The sequence below is a fragment of the Gracilinanus agilis genome, chromosome 5 (assembly GCF_016433145.1).
Source record: "Gracilinanus agilis isolate LMUSP501 chromosome 5, AgileGrace, whole genome shotgun sequence".
Classification (NCBI taxonomy): Eukaryota; Metazoa; Chordata; class Mammalia; order Didelphimorphia; family Didelphidae; genus Gracilinanus; species Gracilinanus agilis.
In genome coordinates, this window is record NC_058134.1 from 122,873,419 (window position 1) to 122,899,869 (window position 26,451).

A 26,451-nucleotide genomic window follows, 5' to 3' on the forward strand; every position below is an offset into this window, starting at 1 on the left:
AGATTTAAACTCAGTTTTTCTTGAATCCAAGCACTATCCACTGTAATAGTCTTTCTCCATTCATATAACACATTGTAGTTTTTTTTTACATATAATTTTTTTCAAACATTTATTAATATTCATTTTTAACATGGTTACATGATTCATGCTCCTCCTTTCCCCTTCACCCCCCGCACTCCCCCCACCCATGGCTGATGCACATTTCCACTAGTTTTGTCATATGTCCTTGATCAAGACCAATTTCCAAATTGTTGGTAGTTGCATTGGTGTGGTAGCTTCGAGTCCACACCCTCAATCATGTCCACCCCGACCCATGCGTTTAAGCAGTTGCTTTTCTTATATGTTTCCTCTCCTGCGGTCCTTCCTCTGAATGTGGGTAGCATTCTTTACCATAAATCCCTCAGAATTGTCCTGGGTCATTGTATTGCTGCTGGTACAGAGGTCCATTACATTCAATTTTACCATAGTATATCAGTCTCTGTGTACAGAGTTCTTCTGGCTCTGCTCCTTTCACTCTGCATCAATTCCTGGAGGTCTCTCCAGTTCGCCTGGAACTCCACCAGTTTATTATTCCTTTTAGCACAATAGTATTCCATCACCCGCATATACCACAGTTTGTTCAGCCATTCCCCAATTGAAGGACATACCCTCTTTTTCCAATTTGTTGCCACCACAAAAAGCGCAGCTATAAATATTTTCGTACAAGTCTGTTTATTTATGATCTCTTTGGGGTACAAACCCAGCAATGGTATGGCTGGATCAAAGGGCAGGCATTCTTTTATAGCCCTTTGAGCATGATTCCAAATTGCCAGCCAGAATGGCTGGATTAGTTCACAGCTCCACCAGCAATGCATTAATGTCCCAATTTTGCCACATCCCCTCCAACACACATTGTAGTCCTTTAATCAAAGTTTATTGAATTGAATTCTAGGTTAATTGTATTCTGGGACTGTGAAGGATGGAAGGGATTAGGTCAACAAGTGGTTAATTGTGGGAATTGAGTGAACCCCACCTGACTCAGTCTTGTAACTCAATTTTGGAGCTAGCTTGGTTCCCTTTCTATCCAATTATGGGTCCAGTCTTGTGAGAAAACTTTATTCAATTGTGGGAATTGGGAGAAAACCTTATTGCATTGTTTGAATTTAAGCCCTGATGGCTAGGAAACTGGACCACCTGTACCTGCTGTTTAGAGACACTTAACAGGTTATGCTGACCAGGAATGCATCAGATCCTAAGATTAATGAAAAGGAGTTTGCTTGTAATCATACATCTCAAGTAGCCCACATGCCTTCTCTGAAAACTGGCCCTATACTGGTCAATTAGTTATTATTTACATGTTCCTTTGATTGCATATAGACATTTGGGACAAGTGAGACATCTCTTTTTCTGAATTCAGGGAATTGTATCTATTTACTCTCTCCCACCTCCAAATTTGGAAAGTCCCTAATCTTTCATTCAGTTAGAAAATAGATTACCTAATATTATATTTTTGTTAATTGGCTATATTTGATTGTTTTTTAATGAATAAAATTCTGTGTCCCCCTGTATTTGGGGTCCAGCCCTAAGCTAAGGAAGAAGCCTAGTCCTGATTTATTGGGCAATTGCTGTGCATTGCTTTAGAAATCAATATGCTCAAAAGACTGTACCTTTGTTTCCTTCATCATCTCATCTTTTACTCATTACAGGTATTCATTTCCTTTTCTGCCTGTATAATGTTAACCATGTTTCATATTTGAGTTAGTTCAATTGGCTTAAATTTTTTTTGCTAAAGTGAGATACTCTTGGGACCAAGGATATGAATTTGGTCCTCTAGGAACCAATTATTTAATCTACAGGCACAGACTGGTCACAGAGAGCATCCCTAACCTCAGTCATCCTCCTATGAATGATTGGGTACCCAGAGGGGAGAGTGTCAAGGGGTTCATTTTAATTCAATATATCTTTATTAAGGCCTAATATGTGCAAAGTTCTGTGCCAGATAGGATATAGCTCTATTTCTTGAAAATCTTATATTTTCACTGGATCTATGCTCAGGAAACAATTAAAAACATATAAAGATCATAAATTCCTATAGGACAGAGGCCATGTGTTACTTATCTTTCTTTCCTCCACTATGCATCTTACCTGTAGAAGATGCTTGATACATAGCTAGTGGGTGGATGAATAAATGAATGAATGGTTATAAGTGCAACAGAACTGCAGAAGTGGGAGTGATGAATGAAGACTGAAGTGAACAGAAAAGGCTTCCTGGGGCAGGGGAGCTTTGAACTGGACCCTTAGGGAGAAGGGAGACTCAGGGAGACTTTGGATAGGTGTAGATTGAAAGGTAAGCTATTATAAGTGAGTAAGTAGAATGGGAAAATCTAAAATCTCTGACTGTAAGGGAGTGGCAGAAAATCAAGCTGGATGAGTAAGATGGAAGATTTTGGAGGACCTTAAATTCTAAACAAAAGAGTGTATTTAATTCTTCATACATCAAAGGAAGCCATGAAAATTTTTGAGCAGGGAAGTGATTAAAAATATCAATGATCAAAAAAAATTTGGGGGGGGAATATTAATCAGGTAGGATATTTTGGAGGGCAGAGACTGGAAAGCAAAAAAGCCAATTAGGAAACAGTTGAAGACTCAAACTGAGAACTAGTGAAAGTTCATGCAAGGGTCCTGGGGGAGAAAAGGAATGAATTTGAGAGGTAACCTTAAAGAACAGGACTTAGTAGGGTGTGAAGGAAAAAGAGAGGGGGAACAAAAGATGATTTTGTAGTCTTTTTTTTTTTTTTTTTTTTTACTTTTTTTTTTTTTTATTTTAAACCCTTAACTTCTGTGTATTGACTTATAGGTGGAAGAGTGGTAAGGGTAGGCAATGGGGGTCAAGTGACTTGCCCAGGGTCACACAGCTGGGAAGTGTCTGAGGCCAGATTTGAACCTAGGACCTCCCGTCTCTAGGCTTGGCTCTCAATCCACTGAGCTACCCAGCTGCCCCCTGATTTTGTAGTCTTGAGTCTGAGTAAATAGGAAAATTGGGGTATCATTGAATTGGCAGAAATTGGTAAGTATGGAAGGGGAACAAATTTGAGGTAAAGTGAAGATAGGTGATTAGTTCAATTTTTAGACATGTTAAGTTTGAGGTTATAACTAGGCAGCCTAGTGGAAATGTTCATTGAAAATACCAAGGCCTGAGACATGATTGGGGATGTAGACTCGAAACGACCACACCAATGCAACTATCAACAATATGGAAATAGGCCCTGAACAAGGACACATGTTACATACAACCAGTGGAAATGTGCGTTGGCCATGGTTGGGGGGAGAGGGGGGGGGGGGGGTGAAGGGGAAAGTAGGGACATAAAGTATATAAACAGGTTAAAAATGAATATTAATAAATGTTAAAAAAAATACCAAGGCCTGGGATTGGACATCTGGAGCAGGTATCCTAGGACGGAGTCTTATCCTTAACCATGTAAGGGGAAAACAATAGCAACTCCCAAGGAGTTTGGGGATGGAGGCTATGTGAGAGAGAGTAGAATGTTGGACTTGAAGGCAAGGAGACTTGAATTCAAATCTAGCCTCAGACACTTACTAGCTGTGGGTCTCAGGGCAAATTATTGAATTTCTCAGTCTCAGTTTCCTCATCTGTAAAATGAGAAGGTTGGATTTGTTGACCTCTAAGGCCCCTTCCAGTTCTAAACCTATGATCATATGAATTAGTGAACCCTACCCACCCACCCCCTTCTACTTTGAAGATGTAACACTGCCTCTCAAAACAGGTTTGGAGAAATCCTAAGTGGAAGCATATGAAGCTATTGTTCAAGTACTCAATAGGCAGCCTGTACAACTCTTTTTTCACCTTAAGATGAGGATGCACCATGGGCCCCAGGGCAGAGCTGCTTGAAAAGCTATGGTACGCTCTGCTAAAGGTAGCACTTGATATAGAAACTGTTGTAACTTGCCTTTGCCTCACCCTTGATCCAACATCCCTTGTGGTCCCTCCAACTTCAGCTCAGTTTATGATGTATTTATCTGTCCCATCATCAGCCTGTTGTTGTTGTCATGCCAGACCTTCCTTTTCAGGACTGGCTTCCTGCATTTCTCTTGACCTATTCTTGACCTGACCTCAGCTCAGATTTCCTATTCTTGGTTCATGGCTTGCCTGACCAAGTCCTAGCATAACTCCATTCTAAGTACCTAGCCTCAACACCTGCAGAGGTTGGTCTCTTGTGCTTAAAATGCAGCTGCATTCTACCTTGCCTCAAAGTTATTTTTTAGGTTCCCAGAAGACTAACCCATTGCTACTATTATGCTCAGCCATAACTTCTGGGTAACCATCTGCCATATTCAGGATGTTGTAATTCCCTTGCAGTTCCACTAGAAAAGTTTTTCCAGTCTTTTCCCATCATTCTCTTCCCATCTCCTAATGTTAGAATCATGGTGGGACCATTCTATCCTATTTTGGCTGTCTACCCAGAGATTTCCATAAATGTCAAAGTAATTCTTCTACATTTTAGCTGGTGCCAATCTTCTCAAAGAAGAAAGTGGTTATCTAAGTGTTCCTCCCTTTTTCTAATCAACTCCATACCCCTAGAGGGCAGGGGATGAGTTAATGCCAGGCTGGACCAGTAAGGGGGAGTTGTGAACATCATCTGTGATGAGACAGCATAGATATTTTACATTACTTTTACCTGCAGGGGTTGGCCTCTTGCGCCTTGAATGCAACTGCTTTCTACCTTGATTCAAGGCAATTTTTCTGCTTCCCAGAAGACAGAAAACAATATTATGTACTTTGTGTCACAAAATAGATCTGGGACAGAGTCACAAATAGGACCCAGATACCTTGGCTTCCAGGATGACCTTCAGACAATATTGCCCCTTCTCTTCCTGTTCCACCAGGCAAAATGCATTAATTACCTAGGGGTGGAACATCTGTAGACTCCCAGAATCATTTTTGGAATGCAAAATGTCTCTCAGTTTATGGCTTTTCTGGAAAGAATAGACTTCTCATGGCAGTAGCTAAAGTAAGACATATTTTTCTAGTGTGTCAGGAAATCATGGGTTCCTTGTTTTCATATTTCTCCCTGTCCCTGTTGACCTGGCTAGTCCCAAGGGTGGGGAGGAAATAAAGCAATGAATGCTCTTCAGTGTGCACAGGTTTTCCATCTTCAGCTAGGAGGGCAATGAAGTCCTTCGAAACTCATACCCAACATTAACATGTCCACATAGGGCATTATGTCAGACAGAAGACCCAGGAGAGGGAGGAAGGGAGTCAGTCAGAATTTATTGAGCATCCTCTGTGTCTAGAACTCTGTCTGTATTCATGATATGGGAGGTGGAAGTGGAAAAAACTACTAAATGTCTTTTCTAGCTTCAACAGGCTTCCTGTGTGAGCCACTCAGTTGTTTTCAAACTGTTCCAGGTTAGAACCTATCTTAACTTCTCAGCCAAGTTAATTCAATAAGACTCACCAGACCCTTTCTCCTTAAGCCATCCAGCACTCTGCCAGCTCCCACAGGCCATCTTTCATTCATCTATCTACCAGAACCAGTGAGGGAGAGCTTGCATTAGATGGTCAAAAAGGTTCAGGAGTTTGGTTGACTGGAAGAAGAAAGGTCAGAATATTCCATATTTTCAGGCAGAGGGAAGCAACAAAGAAGGAAAACTATTGTCTAGATTTTTTTTAAAGGCCTACACTCCTACCTACATCATATTACAACAACTACAACCTTATGGAAATTAGTTTTGCCACTGGATTTGCTAATGGCAATAGATTGCCCATTATCAAGCCCTTTTCCCTTAAGGAAGGGAGAAGAGAAAGAATGTCTCATTTTCTAAACAAGAAAGAGCATGAATTTACTAAAAAAAGATAATCGTCATGCCCACCTCACCATCCTTGTCTCATAAAGTGGTAGAAGCAACCTTGAGTTCTTATGGAATACAAGCTCTAAAAGGTCCCTTTAAACTATGAAGCCTTCCAAGTTCTGATCCATTGATAGGTTGTGTTTCTAATATGAGGATCAGTCTAGGTACGGTTGGAGAAGCTCAATATGTTGGATTTTTCAGCCCCCCAAACTCATACAGACCAATAGAAAAAGTTGGATGACAATGGTGCAGCTAGTTGGCAAAGTTGATAGAGTGCTGGGCCTACAGTCAAGAAGACTTATCTTCCTGAGTTCAAATCCAGCTTCTGACACTTACTGGCTGTGTGACCCTGGGTAAGACAATTAACCTTGTTTTTTGCCTCCATTCTTCATCTGTAAAGTGATCTAGAGAAAGAAATGGCAAACTACTCTAGTATCTTTGCCAAGAAAACCCCTAAATAAGGACTTAAAAGATTGATCACATTTGAAAACCAACTGAACAACATAGAGATGGTGACGTGTGATTTTTTCTGGAAGAAGTCTGCACCACAAAAATAGAAGGACCGATTGCCAGCCAAATGATGTGGTAGTCCTAATTTCAGAGGAAGGGGTTTGGGATAACAGAACTGAGAGAAGTTGATTTCCAGCCTAGCCTTCAAGCTCAGGGGGTTAGTGAGACAGATGGGAAATGGGCAAAAATAGGTGAATGGTGAAAGAGCATGAGGGCATGAACATAAAGTTTTTCTATGACCACGGGGGGGGGGGGGTGTTTTATTTCTACTCCAGAATCTTCCACTTTGAAGTTGGGCTTTTTCCCTTTTAGATAATGAGGAAGCAATTAAGTGGCAAGACCAGAATTGGAATTCAGGGGCTGCAGGACTCTTCAACACCATCCCAGTTTCTTGATTAGGTTTGCTGAGTTAGAAGTACCAATGAGCCCTCCCACCCAAGTCAGCTCCAAGAGTAATGTAGACACATGTTCTGTTCCTACTCCCAAATGGCTCCCGCGAAAGTCTACTAATGTGGAAAGTAGCAAAAACATAAAATTAACGTCCCTAGAACCAATGCGAGTTACTGGTGAAATGTTTCTTCACTCCTAATCCCTAGCACGGAAGGTCCTATTTGTTGTTTTCTTTACCCGTGGAGATGAAACTATAGGCCAGCGGCTTCATGGACCTTGAGGTTACCCTTCCGGAGCTTAAAAATCCGGAGCAGCATTGGGAGGCTGGGGAGTATAGGTTTAAGGGAAAAGACTCGAAAGAACCATGTTCAATCCCCTTCGACGTTTATTGGATGAACTTCCCTTCTCCGTCTGGTGAGCAGCCCCTCACTGGGGGCGGGGTGTGTGTGTCAGGAAGGGACCCTTCCGCAATCCTCACCAAGCCTGATTTTGCCTCTCGGGCACACATTTTATATCCTATTGTATCAAGACCTTTAAAGTTATTGAACCATCCAAATGCACGATCTGGACAGGCCGGAAAGCAGGGCGGGGGTTCGAACACGCAGACTCTTGAGGAGGGACGTTGTGGCTGAATCTTAAGAGCGGCACGGGCAGCAGCGGGAGCTCCTCTCCCAATTCTACCTTCTAGACTCCATACAGCGCCAGCTTAGGGGCCGGGTCAGGACACCCTCCTCGGAGAGCCCGGGGGAGGGGCGAGGAGGTACGCCGGGTGGGACCACCCAGAAAGTCCCAGCTGGGTTCTGCCCAGCCAAGTATCCGCCGGAGAAATGGCCACGCCCCTCCAGGCTCCCCGCCCACGCAGCGCCGCCGAGGCCCCAGAAAGTGGGAGTCATCTCCATTCAGTCTGAGACTATGGCAACTGTGCTCTTCCCTCCCTCCCCTCCCCCGCCGGTGGCCAGAGCAAACACCAATTCCAAGGCCTGGAGAGGCGGCTGTTCTTTCTCCATCTAAACTGGAGCAAGGTGGGCTGAAAGCCATGAAACCTGAATGGGTTCGATTGTGAACGTCCCCGCACACAAACGCTTCGGAGAAAGGTAGGGCAGCGAGCAAGCGAGCGAGCCCGAACCAGACCGAGCAAGGGAGGGCTTCTTCTCCCCTACAATGTAGAGGCTAGACCAATGAGCGAAGTGGCTTGATTTCCTGACATCTGCCCCGCCCCCCCAACTGTTGAATGACAGGTTTTCCTAATTAAAGTGATTTGAAATTAGTTTTGTTTGGAGACATTTATGACACCCCTCGAGATAATTAGAAACCTCAGGGCACCTCAAACACTGGGTAGGGAATCGCCGAAAGCTGGGGTATCCAGATGGGGAGGTGGGGAACGGGGAGATAGGGATAGATCGCTTCCACAGGGTACTGAAGCCATTAGGGGGCTATTTCTGCTTTCCTCGCTCGAACTAGGGCTCCCTGTCCCCCTTCTAGCTTCCAGGACTGCATGGACATGGAACGGAGCTCAGCACAGTTGGATACTTTTCTTTCTCAAGTGCTGAAGGATTCCTGTTTCTTACCTTGTAGAAAGAGAAAGTTGTGCCAGTACATAAACAATGCCAGTCTTGGGGCTGGCAGAGAAGGAGGCTAAGGAGTTGTTGTCTTTAATATCCCCATGTGCCCAAGATTTTTGAAATGTCTGCCCATGGGGGAAAGTGCCAGGCGAGAGGAAGAGGTTGTAAAAGTGTGTGGCTGTCACATCCACCTTGGCCACTACAGGGACAGTCCCCAGGCACCAGCCAAAGAAGATATTGTAACTCCAAGCTCCCCCACTTTTTTAAGATGAAATTTGACTGCCACAGCTTCCCCTGCCCCCTTGTTGCCATATTTCCATGGAAATGAAGGAGGGGTCAGGATGGAGTTGGCCCTGACTATCTAAGGGGGAACACGGAATGGGGAGTTGGCAGCTATATCCCTTTCCACAGTGCTACCCAACACATACATAACTGTCCCCATTTGACTCCTATGATCACAACTCTCCCCCTACCTTACAGTCAAGCTTTTGGAGCTGGTACTATGCCAGCTGGACCCTGGGCAGGGGCTACTGGTATACTACTCCCTCCAGTGCCCAAATCTAGTTGGCACTAATTTGAGTGTCCAGAGATAGAAAAGACTGGGCTGGTTACTGGGATGCCTGCACTGGGAAGCAACACTGCAATTGGCATCCTCTAAAATATTTTTGTTTAAAAGCAACTTTAAAAAGCCCAAGCAGACCCAAACAAAAACAAAATATAAGATTCTCTCAGTTAAAAAAACAACAACAACAACAAAAAAAAACCTGTGGCATGGCCCAGTGTGAGGGAGGATCATCCTCCCGTGATGAAGGCCATCTACAAGTCTTGCCTTTGCCTTTGTCTGCCTGTCTGCAGCTTGCTTTTACGTCACTGGGCGAGGGGAATCCACGTTTCTGTTCTTTGCCCAGGGATGTGCCCAGTGCTGTCTGTAGATGATGCCCACCTTTCATCCTGGTGGGGGAATGGATGGATGTTCAGTACCATGGGTCAGCCCGGTGCTGCCGATTGTAGAATTGTAACTTGACCTGATCTTTGATCTGATTGATAAGGATCTGAGATAGCAGGATGCCCACCAGCTGAGAGAGGCAAAGAACTTGGTCTTTAATAATACTCCTTCCCATGTCCCTTGCTCCCCATCTCTACCCCTGAGTCCCAGTCTATCTACCCTGCCAGGAGCAGCTGGCAATTGGGATAGAGGGCCTGGAGTCATGAAAACCTGAGATCAAATGTGACTCCAGACGCTTACTAGCCATGTGACACTGAGTAACTAATTTAACCTGTCTGGTTCATTTTCCTCACCAGTAAAATGGGGACCACAATAGCACCTACCTGCTAGGGTGAGGATCCAAGGAGATAAAATTTGTAAGAGTACAGTGTATGGTGCCTGGCAAAAAGGCACATAGGCACTAAATAAATGCTTATTTCCTCCCTTGCTTTAATGCCCTATCATAAAATGATTTCCTAGCTCTATCAATACCCATGTCCTGGTTACTGGTCCCCTGTGGTACACTAACCTTAACACAACCTTCTAACCTCTGTGGGAGAAGAATTAGAGCTTCTTTTATCCTAATCCAATTCACAAACTCTACCAAGAGGATTACCTGAGGGATGGCTAGGCCCAGTGCCACACCCCCAATGAGGAAGAGGTTGGTGTGGATCCAGTTGACTAGCTTGTCAATGCAGCCATTAGTGTAGATGACTTTACCAGCCTCCAGGTAGTCAAGGGCCTGCATACCTTGGCCACACATGGTGTTGATTACTGTCTGAAGGTAGAGAGGAAAGAAGAAGGAAAAAAGAGAAGAAGGGAGGGGAAAGAGGGAAGGAAGAAAAAAGCAAGGCAAGGAGAGAGGGAAAGGAGACATAGGGGATGGGGAAAGGGAAAAGTAGAAAGAGAGAAGGGGAGAGGCATGGTAGGATTAGAGGAGGGAGAAGAGAAACCAAATGGAATTCCCACTCATTTTCCACTTTAGACCCCAGTTAATAAGCTGCCCACTTTTTACATACCCCACAATGGTTCAGGAATACTTTTGGAAAATATTAGGTAGGAGGTTTTCTCCATTCAAATCCAAATCCAACTCCTTTTGATCTGTGAACACCTGGTATAGCCTAGATTTCTTTCCTCTTCCTTCCACTCCCTTCTTTCTACTAGCCCATTCCCTCAGATGAGACCCTTGGTCTACAGAAAATGATGGGTCAACAGGAATCACAATTGAAAGTTTCACTTCATGGCTGTCCTAGGTAGGAGGAAGTCCAGGATTTCCTTCTGGATTTCTAACAGCTGTCCCTGTCAGAACCAGGGCTGTCCTCACTAAGAGGAATAAGTAGGGAAGATAGCTCACCTGGCTGGATTTGTGCAAACAACAGGAAAAAGGCACAGAACACCGCTCCCTGCTGGGGTTGTCTTCTGTGCAATTGAAATACATGTTCTGGGACCAGTCCTTGTAGGAGATACCACCACAGCAGTGGAACTGCAAAGAAGCCCATCCATGTAGGTTAAGAATTGCCCACTTTTAACACCATGGAGAGTCATGGTTAGAACTCAGAACCCTCCACAAGTCCATGTTAGGTTTTTGCCGATTTCAGTAAATCTTCTAAAGGTCAGGGTTCTGATTCCTGTGAGCTAAAACATTTTCTGGTCAATAATACTTTATGTTTCACCTATAGCACCAATCACATTCTACCTTGCATTACACCTGCCATCTCTATTAAATTCTAAGACCCTTGATGGCAGAGGTTGTTTTATTAATCTCTGTAGCACCCACAATAACTAGCATGGTGCCTTGCACAGAGTAAGTATTCAACAAATGTTTTCTAAAGAAATGATATCTGATGCTGCAGATTTTCCTTTGCCATCCAAAGAAAGAGAGAGGGGACGACTCTAGCATATGGGAGAAGAGAGAGAAGATCCACTAAAAAACCCCAGAAAATTGGTTGTAGAAGCCAATATTATGGAATAGAAGCAAAGAAAAACCCTTCAAAATCAAATGTCAAGTTCAGGGTGAGGATTCACCATCATTTTGTCACCAAAGAATGCATACATTTGCAAATTCTGATGGACACTGTGCAAAGTAAATGAGGACCAAAAAGTTTGAACTTTTTGATTTGAACTTGAACCAGAAAACAGACTGATTCTTGGAATCAGCTGAATTCTTGCCCTTGGTTTCCCAGATGACTAAGCCCACCATCTAGTCCATACCTCCTTCTGGCCAAAATCAATGAGGTTCTGTAGGTCCAGGTCATCTCGGTAGTGTACGATGGCATTGTTAATGATTTCACTCACTTTTCCACGAGTCTGCCAGATACAGAGGAAGAGATGTGGTATGGTAGGACACTCACCCTTCTTGCTTCTGCTATGCCAGAGAGGAGGGTATGCTCTGAATTTTCCTAGAGCCTTGTACTTTTCTTCAGAACTTTTGGTACTTCTAAATTAACACAAGAAGTGGCAAAGTGTAGTGATCAAAATTCTGGACTTAGCATTAATAAGACCTGGGTTCACATCCATCTGACACTATCTGCATGACCATGAGTAAGTCACAAACTCTCTGAGTTTGTTTCCTCATCAGTAAAAATGGAGTTAATCCTATCTATTATAGTGTTTAGGACAGTGCCTGGCACATAGAAGGTGCGTAATAAATGCTACTGCATGTAAATATGCTTTGTAAACTTTAAGTGCTATGTAAATGTAATTTTATTATTTTATCTCAGAGAAATGTGATTTAATTGATGTGGGTCCACCTGTGCAGATCACAGCTTCTCTATAAATTGGTGGGTGGTCTTTGAGTATAGTTGCAGTTGAAAAATCCATTACCCTATAGCCAAGCTTGTAATAGCTAACCCAATTGAACTAGGTTGGTCTTCAGGTGATGGGCCAGCACTTAAGAACTTCCTAGCTTTGAGAAATCTCCTAGAATTTTGTTTAACTTAATCAGGGTCACCTCCATGTTGCAATAAAGCATCAGAGGAAGAGTATTTTAGTGGAGGATAAACTCCACAGAGCTGATTTTGTTTTATAGTTATTCATGTACCTTATTCTTTACCTTGATAGACTGTAAAGTCCTTGGAGGCAGAGTTCTTCTTGTAAGTCACCTTCTCTGTCACTTCATCCTTTCCCCCCAAGTTTTAAAATGGATGGAGGGGGTCTACCTAAGATCTGATCTCACCCTTTGTTTCTTCTCTCCATTGCAATCTTCATTATCTCCTTTCCTACCATGCCCATTGTAGATTTGTAGTTTTTAGAACAGCAACTGAATTGACTCTGACCAGCCTTCCCTATCTAAGACAGCTTCAAAAATAGAGACTAGTTCTAGCTTTGAAATCCAGTTTCCAACTCCTGCCCTAGGGTTCTTCAGGTGCCCCCATGTAGGGAGATGCAGGCTTGGCTTTTAGCACCATTTAGAGCAACACTTCTTTGTGGGTATTTTTTGGAATGGTCTGTGGCCCAGCTATTAAGCCCATTGCAGGAGAAGGAAAGAGCAGCACTTAGAGCTGGAGGGAGAACAGTGTTGACTATTTCTAAAGCACCTTGAATCTACCTCTTAGGGACTCTTGTACCTCTTGTGTGAGTTACTTAAAAATACTTGTTGACTTTCAAAGTCAAGCTAAGAAACTGAAGATTTTCCAGGAAGTGTTGAACAAAGACACTGACAGAATAAAATAAATGGGCAGAATAAGAGAAATGACAGCTCTTCTAGCCACAGTGTAAGCTGGTCTACTGTTTCATTTTTCCCATTTTGCCAACAAAGATGTAGAAAATCCTGAATTACTCAATTCCAAACAACTTAATTTCTACATTTTACTTGGTCATTGGCAGTGAAAATTTGCTGTCTAATTTTACTGTGGATGGATCCCCTTAAATTCTGAGATCTTGACCCCACAATTTTGGATTTCCCAAATTGGAAAATAAAACTTATTCCAAGAACAAGCAATCTTCTTCCAACCAATTTAAAATACAGTGGTCCTAGTGATGGCCTGAATTAGAATTTCTAAAGGCTAATTTGCTCAAAAGGTGGAGAACTGAGGTTAAGAAAGCTTATAAAGGGAAGAACCATCTGTTCCTATCTCTCATTCTCCAATGTAAAGGACTCCTTAACTCCATCATACTACCTTGTCTGAAAAAACAAAGCCCAGGACTCCGGCAGCCAACTGGAGCAGGAATACAATGGTGAGGCAGAGAGAGAACTGTGGGAAGACAAAATGGGAGAGAGATGCTTATCACTGAGTTTGGATGCCACTCTCTCTGAGACTGCAGGGAGTGATGGGGCATACCACAGCATTTCTCTAAGACAACCATATCCATCACTGAGCCATGCTTTTCTAGGTGCAGATGTAACAATGCCTGGTATACTTGAAAGGACTGGAATGCAGATAAGTACTGTAAGCTTTGGGGAAGAGGAGGGAAGGGGCTCCACCTTTGAAACTGAGACCAGAGTAGCCAGGTACAAGAAGTTAACAGAGATCTCAGAATGGAACCCAGGAGTCCTAGCCCTTAAAGTTGTACAGGAGGAGAATTGTAATGGAAGAGAGGGGCACTTTCCCCCAAGAAGTACTTACTGTTTGTAGGAGGCAAATGTTTTCACGAAGGGATCCGATGCAGCCACAGAAAGTGAGGAGAAACATGAGGATGCCCACTATAATCAGCAGGATGGCTGGGTCCACTGCCAGGCTAGCCATAGCTGCCTCTGAGGGGACACATAGTATCACCTTCCTCACAATTCCTGTTTGCTCTGAGACTCACCACCCTCAAGCCTGATCATCACCTTTTTGGTACTGGCTTACACAAGTCAAGTCCCAGTTTTGGCCACCACGAGGGGGTGGCAGAGAGCCACTCTAGCCCTGCTCTGGAGGTACAGCTTGGTGACCAACTGAGTGGGGGATGGTTTTCCTGCTGAAAAGTAGAATGGCATTAGGTTTTCCAGCTCTTGAATTTCAGTTCTGGGAGTTATTGCCAGGAGGTGTGTCTCTACTGGCAGGGTGCTACCTCACTAGTAGACTGGTAGAATTACTTTGCTTCCCAATCCCTGACCACCTCGATCCTGGGTTTGGAGTTGGGGACATCTTGAAGGACTCCAGGAGAGCTGGCAAGCCTCAGTGTTTGCGTTCTACCCAGAGTAGCTCCCTGGAATTGTTGGCCAGAGAGCCATTTTCTCTCGGATGGGTTAGGGGAAAGAGGTAAGAGTAGAAAAAGAGCTATGGGGACCAGCTGGAAAGGAGACAAGGTCAGGATCCTGTTTAGGGAGGGAACAGGTTTTGAACTCACCTGCATGCTTCATTAGCCGTGCATAGACTCCTATAGCAACCAGTACCATGGAGATCACCTAGAGAGAGAGAAAGAGAAGACGGCAGACCCTTAGAGTAGGGGCCCAAGAGTTCTAAAATAGAATCCTGCTTCACGGTATGCTGGGGATAGAGCAAGGAGGTGAACTTTTAAATTCCTGAGACTAAAAGCTCCAGTGTCATTTAGTAGAAAGAAAGCTGGAATTAGTTAGTGAAGGTCAAGACCGGAATTTGAATCCTTTCCTTCTATTTTGTGAGCAAGTCGATTAACTGCTCTGACAAAACTTTATTTTCTTTCTTTCTTTTTTCTTTTTTTTTTTTTTTTTAGAACCCTCACCTTCCATCTTGGAATCAATACTGTGTATTGGTTCCAAGGCAGAAGAGTGGTAAGGGTGGGCAATGGAAATTAAGTGACTTGCCCAGGGTCACACAGCTAGGAAGTGTCTGAGGTCAGATTTGAACCCAGGACCTCCTGTCTCTAGGGTTGGCTCTCAATCCACTGAGCTACCCAGCTGCCCCCCCCCCAAACTTTAGTTTCATCTTTAAAATGGGAATAATACTTCACGGTTGTACTTCACGAGTTGCTGTGAGAATCAAAATGAGATAACACACGCAGAGTGTTTTACGCACCTCAAATCAAATTTGATAAGCACAGGGGCAGCTGGATGGCTCAGGGGATTGAGAGCCAGCCCTAGAGATGGGAGCTCCCACTCTTCTGCCTTGGAACCAGTCACAATCTGGATTCTAAGGCGGAAGGTAAGAGTTTCTACAAAATGATAATCGTATTATTTTAGCAAGGAGAGTTAGAAACTTTTAGGGTAAACATGGCTAGAGCTGAACTAGTTCTGCAGTCTCAATAGGCGGAAGGCTAAGGAGTTGAGCCTGACAATGTGTTTATGGGTAGCAGCCTGGGCAAAATTTTGCCCAACTTTAATTCTGGCTGCCCCCAAGGGGAATTAGCTCGATGGAGCTTGACTGTAGCCCCAGAAAGAACCTTGCCTGTGTGCCTTTAATTCAAGTGAGCAGGGCCTTGTTGAACACCTCCCTCCTGTTCCCCACACCCTCACCCTTTTCAGGCGGTCCAGTCCCCAGGCTGGCGCTAAGCAGCAGCATGCTGTCACCATGGCGATGGCTGGGGCACCGATCTGGCTAAAGGGAGTTCTCAGCAGCAGGGACTCAAGAGACTCAATGGGGAAGGGGTCAAGGAGGCCTAGGGCAGGCGGTGCTGGCTGAGGCCCTCCCTCTCCTGTGGCTGGAGGAAGACAACCTTGGGGGTGGTAGATCTGGCTGGGGATGGAGAAGGAGGCAGGGCTGGGGAAGTTTGGGCTGCCAGAGACAGGACAGGCTGGGCCAAGAGGCACAAAGTTGTTTTTCTGAGGGGCCTCTTCAAACAGCAAAGCACTGGTGGCACCAAAGACCAATTCATTTTCAGGGACCCTTTCCCATACTCCTCTCCACTCTCATGGTTCCCCCTTTGGGGGGATCCTTTCTTGTCCCCCCTTCCCTCTTTCTTCTTTCAGGGACCCTTTGTCACCCCTCCATAGGCACATAACCATTCCCTCTTTCAGAGACCCTTTCCCATCATCCCCTCATCTCTTTCAGGGACTTCTCCCAGCCTTCTTCCCTTAATGCTCAACTCTGCCTTCAGACAACACTTTTTGATAAATGATCTCTTTATTTCTGTTGAGCCCACATTCTTATTCTCCTCGGACTGGGTTTTTTCTTTTTCTTTTTTTCTTTTTACATGTCTAATTCTAATCGAGATCCATAATTTTTTTTGCTAAGTAGTCCCGACACAGCAAAACTAAAAATAGCAAGTACAGAATTAGAGATGTCTATTATTCCAATGTAATTCCATTTATCAGTCTATAATTATATGGAGGAAGAGGAAAAACTGAGGGACCAGAAGGTGTCTTCCTCTCATCCAGAAATATTCAAGGTCTGTCGCTGCAAAAGCAAATGAATACCAATTTTTTTATTCTAAAGCAGGCTCCTAATATCACCTCTGAACCTTCTTCCTGGAGCCATTTCTCCCTTTCTCCCTGAACCAGTCTTTTCAGTCCAGTTGTCCCACTAGAATATTCTGGCAGGTCCCTTCCTATCAGGAGAAAGACATAAAACATCAAAGGCATTTGTTGGTCGGCTCATCAGTAAATTGGAGCTGATACTGCCTGGACACGGAATACTTAGCACAGTGCCTGGCACAGAGTAGATCCTTAATAAACACTGAAACATGTAATATGCCTTGTAGACCTGCAAATGCTATATAAATATAATTTTGTTATTGTTATTATTATTATATCTCTGGGAAATGTGATTTCACTGATGTGGGTCTACCTACACAGATCATAGCTTCTCTATAAACTTTGGCCTTTGAGTATCAAAAATTCATTACCCTACAGCCACGCCAGTAATAGCTAACCCCACTTAACTAGACCGGCCCTCAGATGACAGACATCCAGTCCAGCTCTTGGTCAGCACTTCCCAGCTTTGGGAAATCTCCTCAAGTTTTGTTCTGCTTAACCCAGGGTCACCTCCATGTTGCAGTAAGACATCAAAGGAGGAGGATTTCTGTGGTGATGAACTTCACGTTACCCATTTTGTATTATAGTTAACTCAAAGCTGAGAAAACATCTGTTGAGTACCTACTCTCTATAAGGCTAGTTACTGTGGATGCTACAAAGATAAATAAAATAGCCTCCCTTCGTGTTCATCATGTAGTTAGCTATCAGGACATCTTCCCAGGGACTCACTCCTTTGGAGGCAGTGTGGTAGAATGAAAATTGCACAGGATCTAAGAGTTAAAGAATCCGAGTTTAAATTTAAGCTCTGATATTTACTCACTGTGTGACTTTGGGTAAGTCATTTGTCTTCTAGAAGAACCAGTTTTCCCATTTATAAAATGCTGGAAATATTTGAACTACCTACCTCATAGAGTTGTTGTGAAAATTAAAGGAGAATGTTTAGAAACTACTTTTTAAATGTAATTTAAAAAAATGAATAAAAATCTTTTTTCTCCATTTATGTCCCATTAGGGAAAAATAAAAGAAAAATAAAATCCTTATAAATAAGAAGTTTAACAAAGCAAATTCCTGCATTGGCCGTGTCCAAAACATATCTTCTATTGTACCCTGAATCCATTTTGTTTCCAACAGGAGTTATATAGAATACTTTTGTCATTGCTTCTCTGGAATCATAGTTAATCATTGCATAGCAGAGTGCTAGTCCAGGAAGACTCATTTTCCTGAGTTCAAATCTGGCCTCAGATACTTAACAACTGTATGATCCTGGGCAAGTCACTTAACCTTGTTTGCCCCAGATTCCTCATTTGTAAAATGAACTAGAGAAGGAAATAACAAACCACTTCAGTATTTTTACCAAGAAAACCCCAAATGGGATCACAAAGAGTGGGACATGACTAAAAAACAGTTGATCATCAACTAATTGGTATTCCTAAATCTTTCAAAGCATGTAAACTGCTTTATAATTGTAAAATTTCATTTAACTATTATTATCTTCTAGACATACCTAAGCTGTGAAAGAAAGAGGAAGAGAGAGACAGAGAGGAGAGATAGAGACAGAAACAGAGAGGGAGAGAGAGACAGAGAAAGAAAGACAGAGGCAGAGGGAGAGAGACTGAGACAGAGAGATGGGGAGAGATAGACACAGATGCTGTGAAAATTTTTATGTAAATCAATGTCTTCTCTGGGTCCACTGATCTATAGTCAGTCATCCATCTTCCTGAGTCAGATGGAAAAGACTAGAATTCAATCTGGAAGAACAAATACTAAAGTGGGATCAGGAGACTTGGGTCCAAATCCCACTTCTGCCATTAACTGGCTTTTTGCTCTGGAGATAATCACTTTATCTTTCTTAGCCTCACCTTCCTCTGTAAAATGACAGAGTTTGTATTAGATGGTCGTAAGCTGCTTTTCTGCCCTAAAATTCCATGAATCCTTGCTTAAACTAAAAAATCCTTTTAAAGGGGCAGCTAGATGGTACCATGAATAGAGCACCAGACCTGGTCTAAACCTGGATGGAGCCTCTAGTCTGGAGTTGGGAAGTCTTGGGTTTAAACCTCATCTCAGACACTTCCCAACTGCGTGACCCTGGGCAAGTCACTTAGCTCCAGGTACTTAGCCCTTCTTTTTTAGAACTGATACTAAGACAGAAGGTAACAGTTTAAAGAAAAATCATTGCTCTATACCCCTTTCCCCTGGGTACAACATAAGAAGGAGGAAATCCATAGGCTCTGCTTAGTTTGCTTGGAAAATACACAAAAGATTCTTGCTCTGGGGAAAGGCTCATCCTATATAGTGTGCTGAAGTCAATTGTTAAATTTTCAGTGTGAGCATTTACACCTTGGCAATCAGCTGCAATATAAACCAGAGCTTAAATTATTGTTTTGTTGATTGTCTAGGCTTAAGTAATGCGGAAAATGTTAATGATTCAAAGTAACTGTAAGTGTATCCAGAGCACATTCTGCTCCCCGTCCCCCCCCCCCCATCCAGTTGTTAAACATTTGCCAGCATACCCAATATGCTCATCCATCCCTCCAGAGAGGGAAGTAAGACAAAACTGAGAGCTGGCTTGGTGCCTGTGGCCTTCAGAGGCAAGGTGGCAAAGAGCCAGCATGTCTGGAGCCCGGGGCAACCCCCTGGTAACTCCCAAATCAGGGAAGAAGACACCATACAGTGTGGGCTTAAAAGGCCTCCTGGAAAGAAGCTGAGTGCTTGGCTTCCTCCCATGTTTTAAAGCATGAGGTAGGGGAGGGTAGACTCTGAGTCCAAGCCCTTTTCTGGAATCCCTATTCCTCCAGTTTTTCAGAGCCCCATTATTTAGTTTGGGACACGAATTTAGGGGTTTGGGCATCCCTACTCTGGGATGAAGGCAAGGTCAGTGTAGAAGAAGAACAGGAGAAAGTGCTAGGGATCAACTGCAGAAAAAGCCTTTAGGATAAGCCCCTTTTTAGGGGAGCTAGGTGGCTCAGGGGTGAGAGATCCAGTCCTGGGTTCAAGTCTAGCCTCAGACACTTCTACCTTGTGACCCTGGGCAAGTCGTTTAACCCCAATTGCCCAGCCCTTACTGCTCTTCTGCCTTCAAACTAATATTTAGTATGGATTCTATGATAAAAGATAAGAATTAGTTTGTTTGTTTGTTTGTTTTTAAGGGAAAAGCTCCTTAGCCACAGGAATGACATCTTTTCCAAACTTTGTACCTTTTCCAGTGCCCACCATAGTATTCCATACAGAATAGATGCTTACTCATGGAAAAAGTATCCACATCAAGGAGACCTCAGACCCTTGGAAGTATGTTTTTCTTCTTCTTTTTTTTTTTTTAACTTTCTACCAAGATTATCAGGCACTTACTTCATGGAGAGTCCTGGAGGAGGTAAGAAGTTTGCATAAATGTAATCCTTCATACAGGTCCCTGAATTTCAGAGAGTAATAATTCAGATTCCTGACTCTCTTGAAACTAATTCATTTACTTCTTGAGCCTTAGAATAGTGTTGACATTTACATCTAGGGGTGACATATTCTTTGTGTACTCTCGTCTCCAGGGTAGTCATTTTTCTTATCTCCTCCTACTTTGAGTCGAAGAATATCTTGGGGCATTGTTTCTTTTTCTTTTCTTTTCTTTTTTTAAACCTTTATCCTCTGTCTTAGTATCACTTCTAAGACAGAGGAGAGGCAAGGACTAGGCAGTGGGATAAGTGACTTGCCCAGTGTCACATAGCTAGGAAGTGCCAGAGGTCAAATTTGAACTCAAGTCCTACTGACTCCTGACCTGGCTCTCTATCCACTGTACTACCTAGCTGTGCCTGATTTTCTTTCTTTCAAAATCGTTACCTTCAGTCTTAGAATCAATACTATGTATTAGTTCCAAGACAGAAGATTGGTAAGGGCTAAGCAATGGTGTTAAGTGACTTGCTCGGGGTCACATAGCTAGGAAGTATCTTGAGACTAGGTTTGGACTTGGGACCTTTTGTCTCTAGTCCTGGCTCTCTATGGACTGAGCCATCTACCACCCCCACCCCACAATAGTTTCTTTAGTGGCTCTTTGAATGATGTCTCCTTAATAGAATGAACTACTCGGTGGGTGTTATTCATGGCACACCACCAGTCACCTTAAGAAGTGGACTGGTTGGCCTTTTTTGTGCTTGGAACTGGTGGCATGTTGTAGTAGTGAGAAGAACACTGAATTTGGAGTCAGAGCTCCTGGGGGTTAATCCGGGTTCATTTATTTATTTCATGACCCTAAGCATGGCCAATAGCCTCTCTGGGCCACAGTTCCATCTAAAATGACTAAACAATTTCTAGAGTCCTCTGATTGTGTGCCACAATCTTTCAGCTTCATTCTTCACAATTTGCCCACTTTGGGTTCCCCAAGTTATAAAGGGAAGGGGGTACTCAAGGTCACACGGTAAAGCTAACATTGTAGCTCAAAGCCCTGAAGTTGCTGGACTGTTGTTTAGCTTGATATATGTTCCATCTTGAAACATACCCAGTGTTGGTGATCAAGAAGAAGATGGACTCTACAGCAAGAGTGCAGCATGGGAGAATAGAGCAAAAGCAATGGATTTCTAGTCAGTTGACCTAGCTTACAGTCACAGTTCTACCACTTGTATGATATTGGTCAAGTAAGTTCATCTCTTTAAGGTCCAGTTTCCTTATCCATGAAATGATGTCAGGTTGGATTAGAACAGGAGTTCTTAATTTGAGTCTGTGAACTTTTTTTTTTAAACCCTTGTACTTCAGTATATTGTCTCATAGGTGGAAGATTGGTAAGGGTGGGCAATGGGGGTCAAGTGACTTGCCCAGGGTCACACAGCTGGGAAGTGGCTGAGGCCGGGTTTGAACCTAGGACCTCCTGTCTCTAGGCCTGACTCTCACTCCACTGAGCTACCCAGCTGCCCCCTGTGAACGTTTTTTGAAAAATATTTGAAACTGAATTTCATTATAATTGGTTTCTTTTGTAATCCTATATATTCTATTCATTTAAAGACATTATTCTGAGATGGGGTCCATAGGTTTCACCAAAGGGGTCTATGATACACACCAAAAAGCTTAAGAATTCCAAGACCAGGGACAGCTAAGTGGAGAAGTGGATAAAGCAATGGGCTTGGTCCCAAGATTCATCTTCTTGAGTTTAAGTCTGGCCTCAGACACTTACTAGCTGTGTGACCCAGGCAAGTCATAGAACACTGTTGACCTCAGTTTCCTCATCTATAAAATGAGCTGGAGAAGGAAATGTCAAACTACTCTAGTATCTTTGACAAGAAAACCCCAAATGGGGCCAAGGACTAAAGTGACTGAACAACATTTGTCTCCAGGGGGAAAAGAAAAGAATCTGTAGTCCAGATGGTATAAAGTCCTGACAACTCTAAGTTCAAAGACCTTTGTATGATTCCTTTGTGGCATCTTGATTTTTGCTAGTATTAGGACTATGGAGGTATGAACTTCTAGGACTCTCCCTAGATTTGGAACCTACCCCTGTTGGTATCCCTGAGCAGCAGATGGAACCAGAGGGTATCCGGGCAGGATCAAGCTCCTTAATTAATACTGGGTGTGTACCTCAACCCTTCAGCCTCTGCATGTGACTGATAAATTCATATCTTCTCTGTCCGTTTTTTCTCTTCCTACTCCACCCCCAGCCTTTGCATTTCACCAATGCAAGAAGCAAAGGAGTGTTAGATACTTCCAAACTGGGAATCTTATAGACAGTTTCCAGGATCCTGGAAACACTAATTCAGGTCAAGGGATCCTGAAGAGATATCACCTCTAAACAATTAACAGCTTGCCCAGATGTATATAGGAGGGTTGTTTCAATCAATCAACAAGCATGTATTAAGCATTAGAATTATGTATAACCTAGTACATGGGAAGACTAAAAAAAAAGTCCTTGTCCTCAAAGAGTTTTCTGAATATGAGTGAAGATAACTATATATATGTAGGTATCTATAAAATAAGTATGAGGTGATTTTCTGAGTGGAAAGGCACTAAGCAGCTGTGGGATCAAGAAAGGCTTCATACGGAAAGAGGCACTTGAAATGATTTTTGAAAGAAACTGGGATTCTAAGAGGCAAAGATGAGGAATGAGCACATTCTATAGAAGGGAGACAGACAGTATAAAGGCATGGAGACAGTCTCAACGTTCCTAAATAAAAGGAATAAAATAAGGTGCTTCTGGTCCAGACTGTCTTTTCTGAGAGGACCAGGGTCAGACTCTAGGTAGTTCACAGGGATGGAGCTTCTATGGAAACAGTGGCAATCCTAGCTGTCCTCCTAATATGTTCCAGGCACAGACACAAATAGCACCCACACATTCCCCCCACCCTTTAATAGGCCAAAGCATACTCTGGTTGTGAAATGAGCTGCCAACAATGGCCCACTTGGAGTCATTGGGTTCCTCAGGCATAAAGGTCTAGAGCCATGTTGGCAGACCTATGGTATGTGTGCTAGAAGAGGCTGGCTCCCTCCCCACTCTCCACATGTACCTGAGGACATTTCTCCCATCACTCACCCTCTGCCCAGCAGCACAATGGGAGTGCTTCCTCCCTTCCCTGTCTGGGGTAAAGGTGGGGGGGAACGCTCACATATGGCATAATGGTTGCAGTTTGGGCACTCTGTTTCTAAAAGGTTCACCATCACTGATCTAGAGAGTCTTCCTAATTGATCATAGTTAGAGCTGGAAGGGACCACCTTTGAGTCATCTCCAAACTTCTCATTTTATAGATGAAGACAGAGGTTCCAAGATTAAATGATTTGCCCAAGGTCACATAGCTAATAAGTAGCAGAAGTGCGATGTGAATCTGGGTTCTTTGATGCCAAATCCAGCATTGTTTCCATTGTTCCATGCTGGTAGAATGACTGAACACTGTGTGAGAAAACAGCAAAAACCACTCCATGGAAGATGAATGGGAGGACTGCCATTTTCCCATATCTTTCACCTAGAGCTCCAGATGAATGGAGTGAAGACCATGGCTGAGGGACTGGGAAATAAGAGAATTACATATGTGTGTATGTATATACACGTATGTAAGCATATATGTATGTGTACATGTGTGTATTTTGGGGTATGTATATGTGCCCTTTAGAAAGGTCATCACCTCACAGTCAAGGTCAAAAAGATTTATTTCTAGAAACAGAGACTGACGTCTAGTGCTAGAGTCATATTACTTACCATTAAATAGCTATTAGATACGAGTCCATCTTTCTTAAAGGGAGAAAAAATGAAGCACAGAAAAGGAGATCATTGACTCAGGGTTATGCTGCAAATTGGAGAGAGAACTGAAGACCCTCTAGAATTGGACTTCTCCTTAGGCTAAGGTAGATTTGAGGAAAAGCATTCATTAGTCTGACTCAAATTTGACCCCCATTTTGGCTATGCCAAATTCTTTCTGCTACTGAACAGATTGTTTCCGTACCAAGGTGAATGGGTCTGAGGAGCTAAGCTCTCTCCCTAGTCAGAAGCTTCTCAAACCCAACTGACAGAGAGAAGGGGAAAAATACAGAGGCTACAAGAAGCATGAACTAAAAGTGAAACAAAGTACACTCACTGAGCTGTGTCCACAGGAAGAGAACAGCTGTGGTTCACAGGCTGTTGAGGAGTCCACAGGGGACACAGGGCAAGGAAGAGTAGATTAAGTTAGAATGTGAGCCAGGGGAATCATTGTGATGACAGCCCTGGACCCATCGCCCCCAGCACAAGAGTCATGTGAAGCTGGCAGTGTGTGGGCATCAGGGTGAGAGATTTCATTTGGCACTTACGTGGAAAAACGGAGGTAAGGAATTCTTAGCCCAGACTATGTGGTGAAAAGGGATTTCCTTTTACTCTTCAATACCTCTTCTCCTCCCTTCACCCCTCCACACTTCCCCCCCCCTTGAACTAGAGGCTCATAAGTACAAACTCTTGAATGGGTTATTAATAAATGACACCCCAACCATAGGCATGCATTTTATTTACCCAGAGGCAACAAGGTAGACTAGACAAGGCATTGGATGGAGACTCAGGAAACTTCAGTTCTCAGCTTTGTCTTTGCCCCTAGTAGCCAGTGTCATTACTAGCGAGACTTCAGGCAAAGCCCTCTAAGGGCCTCAATATTCTTATCTGTGAAATGAGTGGGGTTGACTAGCTTATCTTTAAGGTTCTTTACAGGTCCAAAATGGTATGACTAAACCTATCATGTGAACCTCAGACCTAAACTTCTTTCTGTGAAGTAGCTGAACTTCAATCCCTCTGAACCACTGGAATTTCTTCCTAGTGCCCCCAGGAGCTAATCCCACTCTGATGCCAAATCCCAACACTTACCATTTATTTTCCCTATCTGTATTCCATGCTCAGACCCAGCTGAAGCTTTTCTTTGGTTGGTTTAGAGTTCTGGTCTGGGTTTTGGGTGTTTTGTTTTTTTCCTTCTGGAAACTCAATTTAAACTCACTCATCCTCTGTATCCCAGCTCTGAGCTCTAGGACCTAGTCAGAGCTGGGCTTAGACAAAGGGATTTTGTCCCCCAAAAGAGGCAGTTTCAGTGATGTGAGAGATATACTGGAATGGCCAATTTGAGGAAGAAGTACTTCAGGTACTCTCTGTGGGACATTCCAGAACATGGCTTCTTTCCAGGAGATCCATCAAGGCATTTTCAGAACTGAGACACTAGATCTTCCCTCCAAATTTTGAGTAGCAAGTCTAGGCAGGATATAATTTTTGTCTTTTCCCAGACCTAACCTTGTAGCTATATGATTTTTCTGGATTCCAGACCTTGCCAAATCTTTCTGACTCCAGCTAACCAATAGGAATTTTGCCTGGACCCCTAGCTGCATGCCCCAAAGGCACAGGCCTTCTCTAAATCAGCCTAAAATTGCTAGGAGCCCTGGAGAGCAGAAACCTTGTTCTGGGAAAGAGAAGGCAACAGGTGAGGCAGGCAGGCAGGCAGGTGAAACACATTTATATCCTGAGGCAGTTCCTGTTCTAGGCCACAACTGAGGTTAGGCGGCCAAAAAGGGAAGATTTTCACCCCACAACATAGAATCCCCTCTTCTAAGGGAATGCCATTTCTTTGCTTCCCTTTTCCCAAAGTGCAGTCTCTCCCAGATCGCAAGCAGAGAAGTCCCCTGTTCTAACCTTAGAACTGATTAGCGACCCCCTTCTTTGACTTGGGTTACACAGATGGTTCCCTCGTATCAAAATCAGCTCTTTGGCCAGACACAACTCCATTAGGTTCTTTGGGGATCAAAGGTTCCACCACAATGTTTCCTAGATCAAATACCGGCTTCGTGCCGCCCCCTCCTCAGCCCAATCCACATTGCCTCAGCATTTCTGCTGGAATTAAATTATCCCAAGAACCTATCTCCAGAGAAAAGGATCACAGGGCTCCTCATCGCACTCCATTCTCCCCGAGCTGGGCATCCTGAGATAGCCCTCGTTGCCTTTCCCTAGCTACGGATCAGAGACAACCTGATTTTCCGTCTTCAGATCGCCTCCCAACACCAAGTGCGCCCATCTCCGGACCGAGACTCACCCAAAAAAGCATATTGAAGAAAAAGAGCAGGTATTTCACAACGGGGCTGACGAAGGAGAACTCCTCATCATAGACTGCCGGCGCTGGCCCCGATCTCCGGGCCATGGCCCCGCCGCTGCCTCCCCCAGGGGGCCTATTTCCCCAGTGACTGCCCGGCCCACCTGCTACCCAGGGACATAGGAATCGCGCGCCCTGGGAGGCAGCTGGACAGCGATGGAACGTCCCCAGGAACGGAAAGAATGTCTTCGAGAACCGCTGGAACACAGGCTCAAGCCAGCGCCAGCAGCCAAAGGAACCCCGATACTCCGTGAGCAGAGGACCACCCCCTCCCCTCCCCTCACCCAGGCA

General features: G+C 43.8%; 1 protein-coding gene across 3 annotated transcripts; it reads right to left on the bottom strand.

Annotated features, from left to right (window-relative positions):
* Nucleotides 1-7,110: 7,110 nt before the first annotated feature.
* Nucleotides 7,111-26,388, bottom strand: TSPAN33 (tetraspanin 33). Of its 3 annotated transcripts, none has more exons than XM_044677900.1 (8): nt 26,104-26,388; nt 14,569-14,626; nt 13,863-13,990; nt 13,416-13,490; nt 11,509-11,604; nt 10,652-10,780; nt 9,914-10,075; nt 7,111-9,263 (listed from the first exon to the last, which is right to left on the bottom strand). In XM_044677900.1, the coding sequence occupies exons 1-8, from the start codon at nt 26,206-26,208 to the stop codon at nt 9,180-9,182; spliced, it is 837 nt and encodes a 278-aa protein (XP_044533835.1). In that variant the 5' UTR covers nt 26,209-26,388; the 3' UTR covers nt 7,111-9,179. The 3 variants fall into 3 exon arrangements, with proteins under 3 accessions (XP_044533835.1, XP_044533834.1, XP_044533833.1); XM_044677899.1 differs by having other exon boundaries at nt 9,171-9,388; nt 13,863-13,984; XM_044677898.1 differs by having other exon boundaries at nt 9,171-9,388.
* Between the last annotated feature and the right edge of the window lie 63 nt (nt 26,389-26,451).

Coding starts and splice junctions, on each gene's coding strand:
- TSPAN33 (XM_044677898.1), bottom strand. CDS start 26,208: ATGGCCCGGAGATCGGGGCCAGCGCCGGCAGTCTATGATGAGGAGTTC. Junction 10,076..10,651: donor GTTTGCACAAATCCAGCCAG/GTGAGCTATCTT, acceptor CTCTACCTTCAG/ACAGTAATCAACACCATGTG. Junction 9,389..9,913: donor TGGGCCTAGCCATCCCTCAG/GTAATCCTCTTG, acceptor TGCCTCTCTCAG/CTGGTGGGCATCCTGCTATC.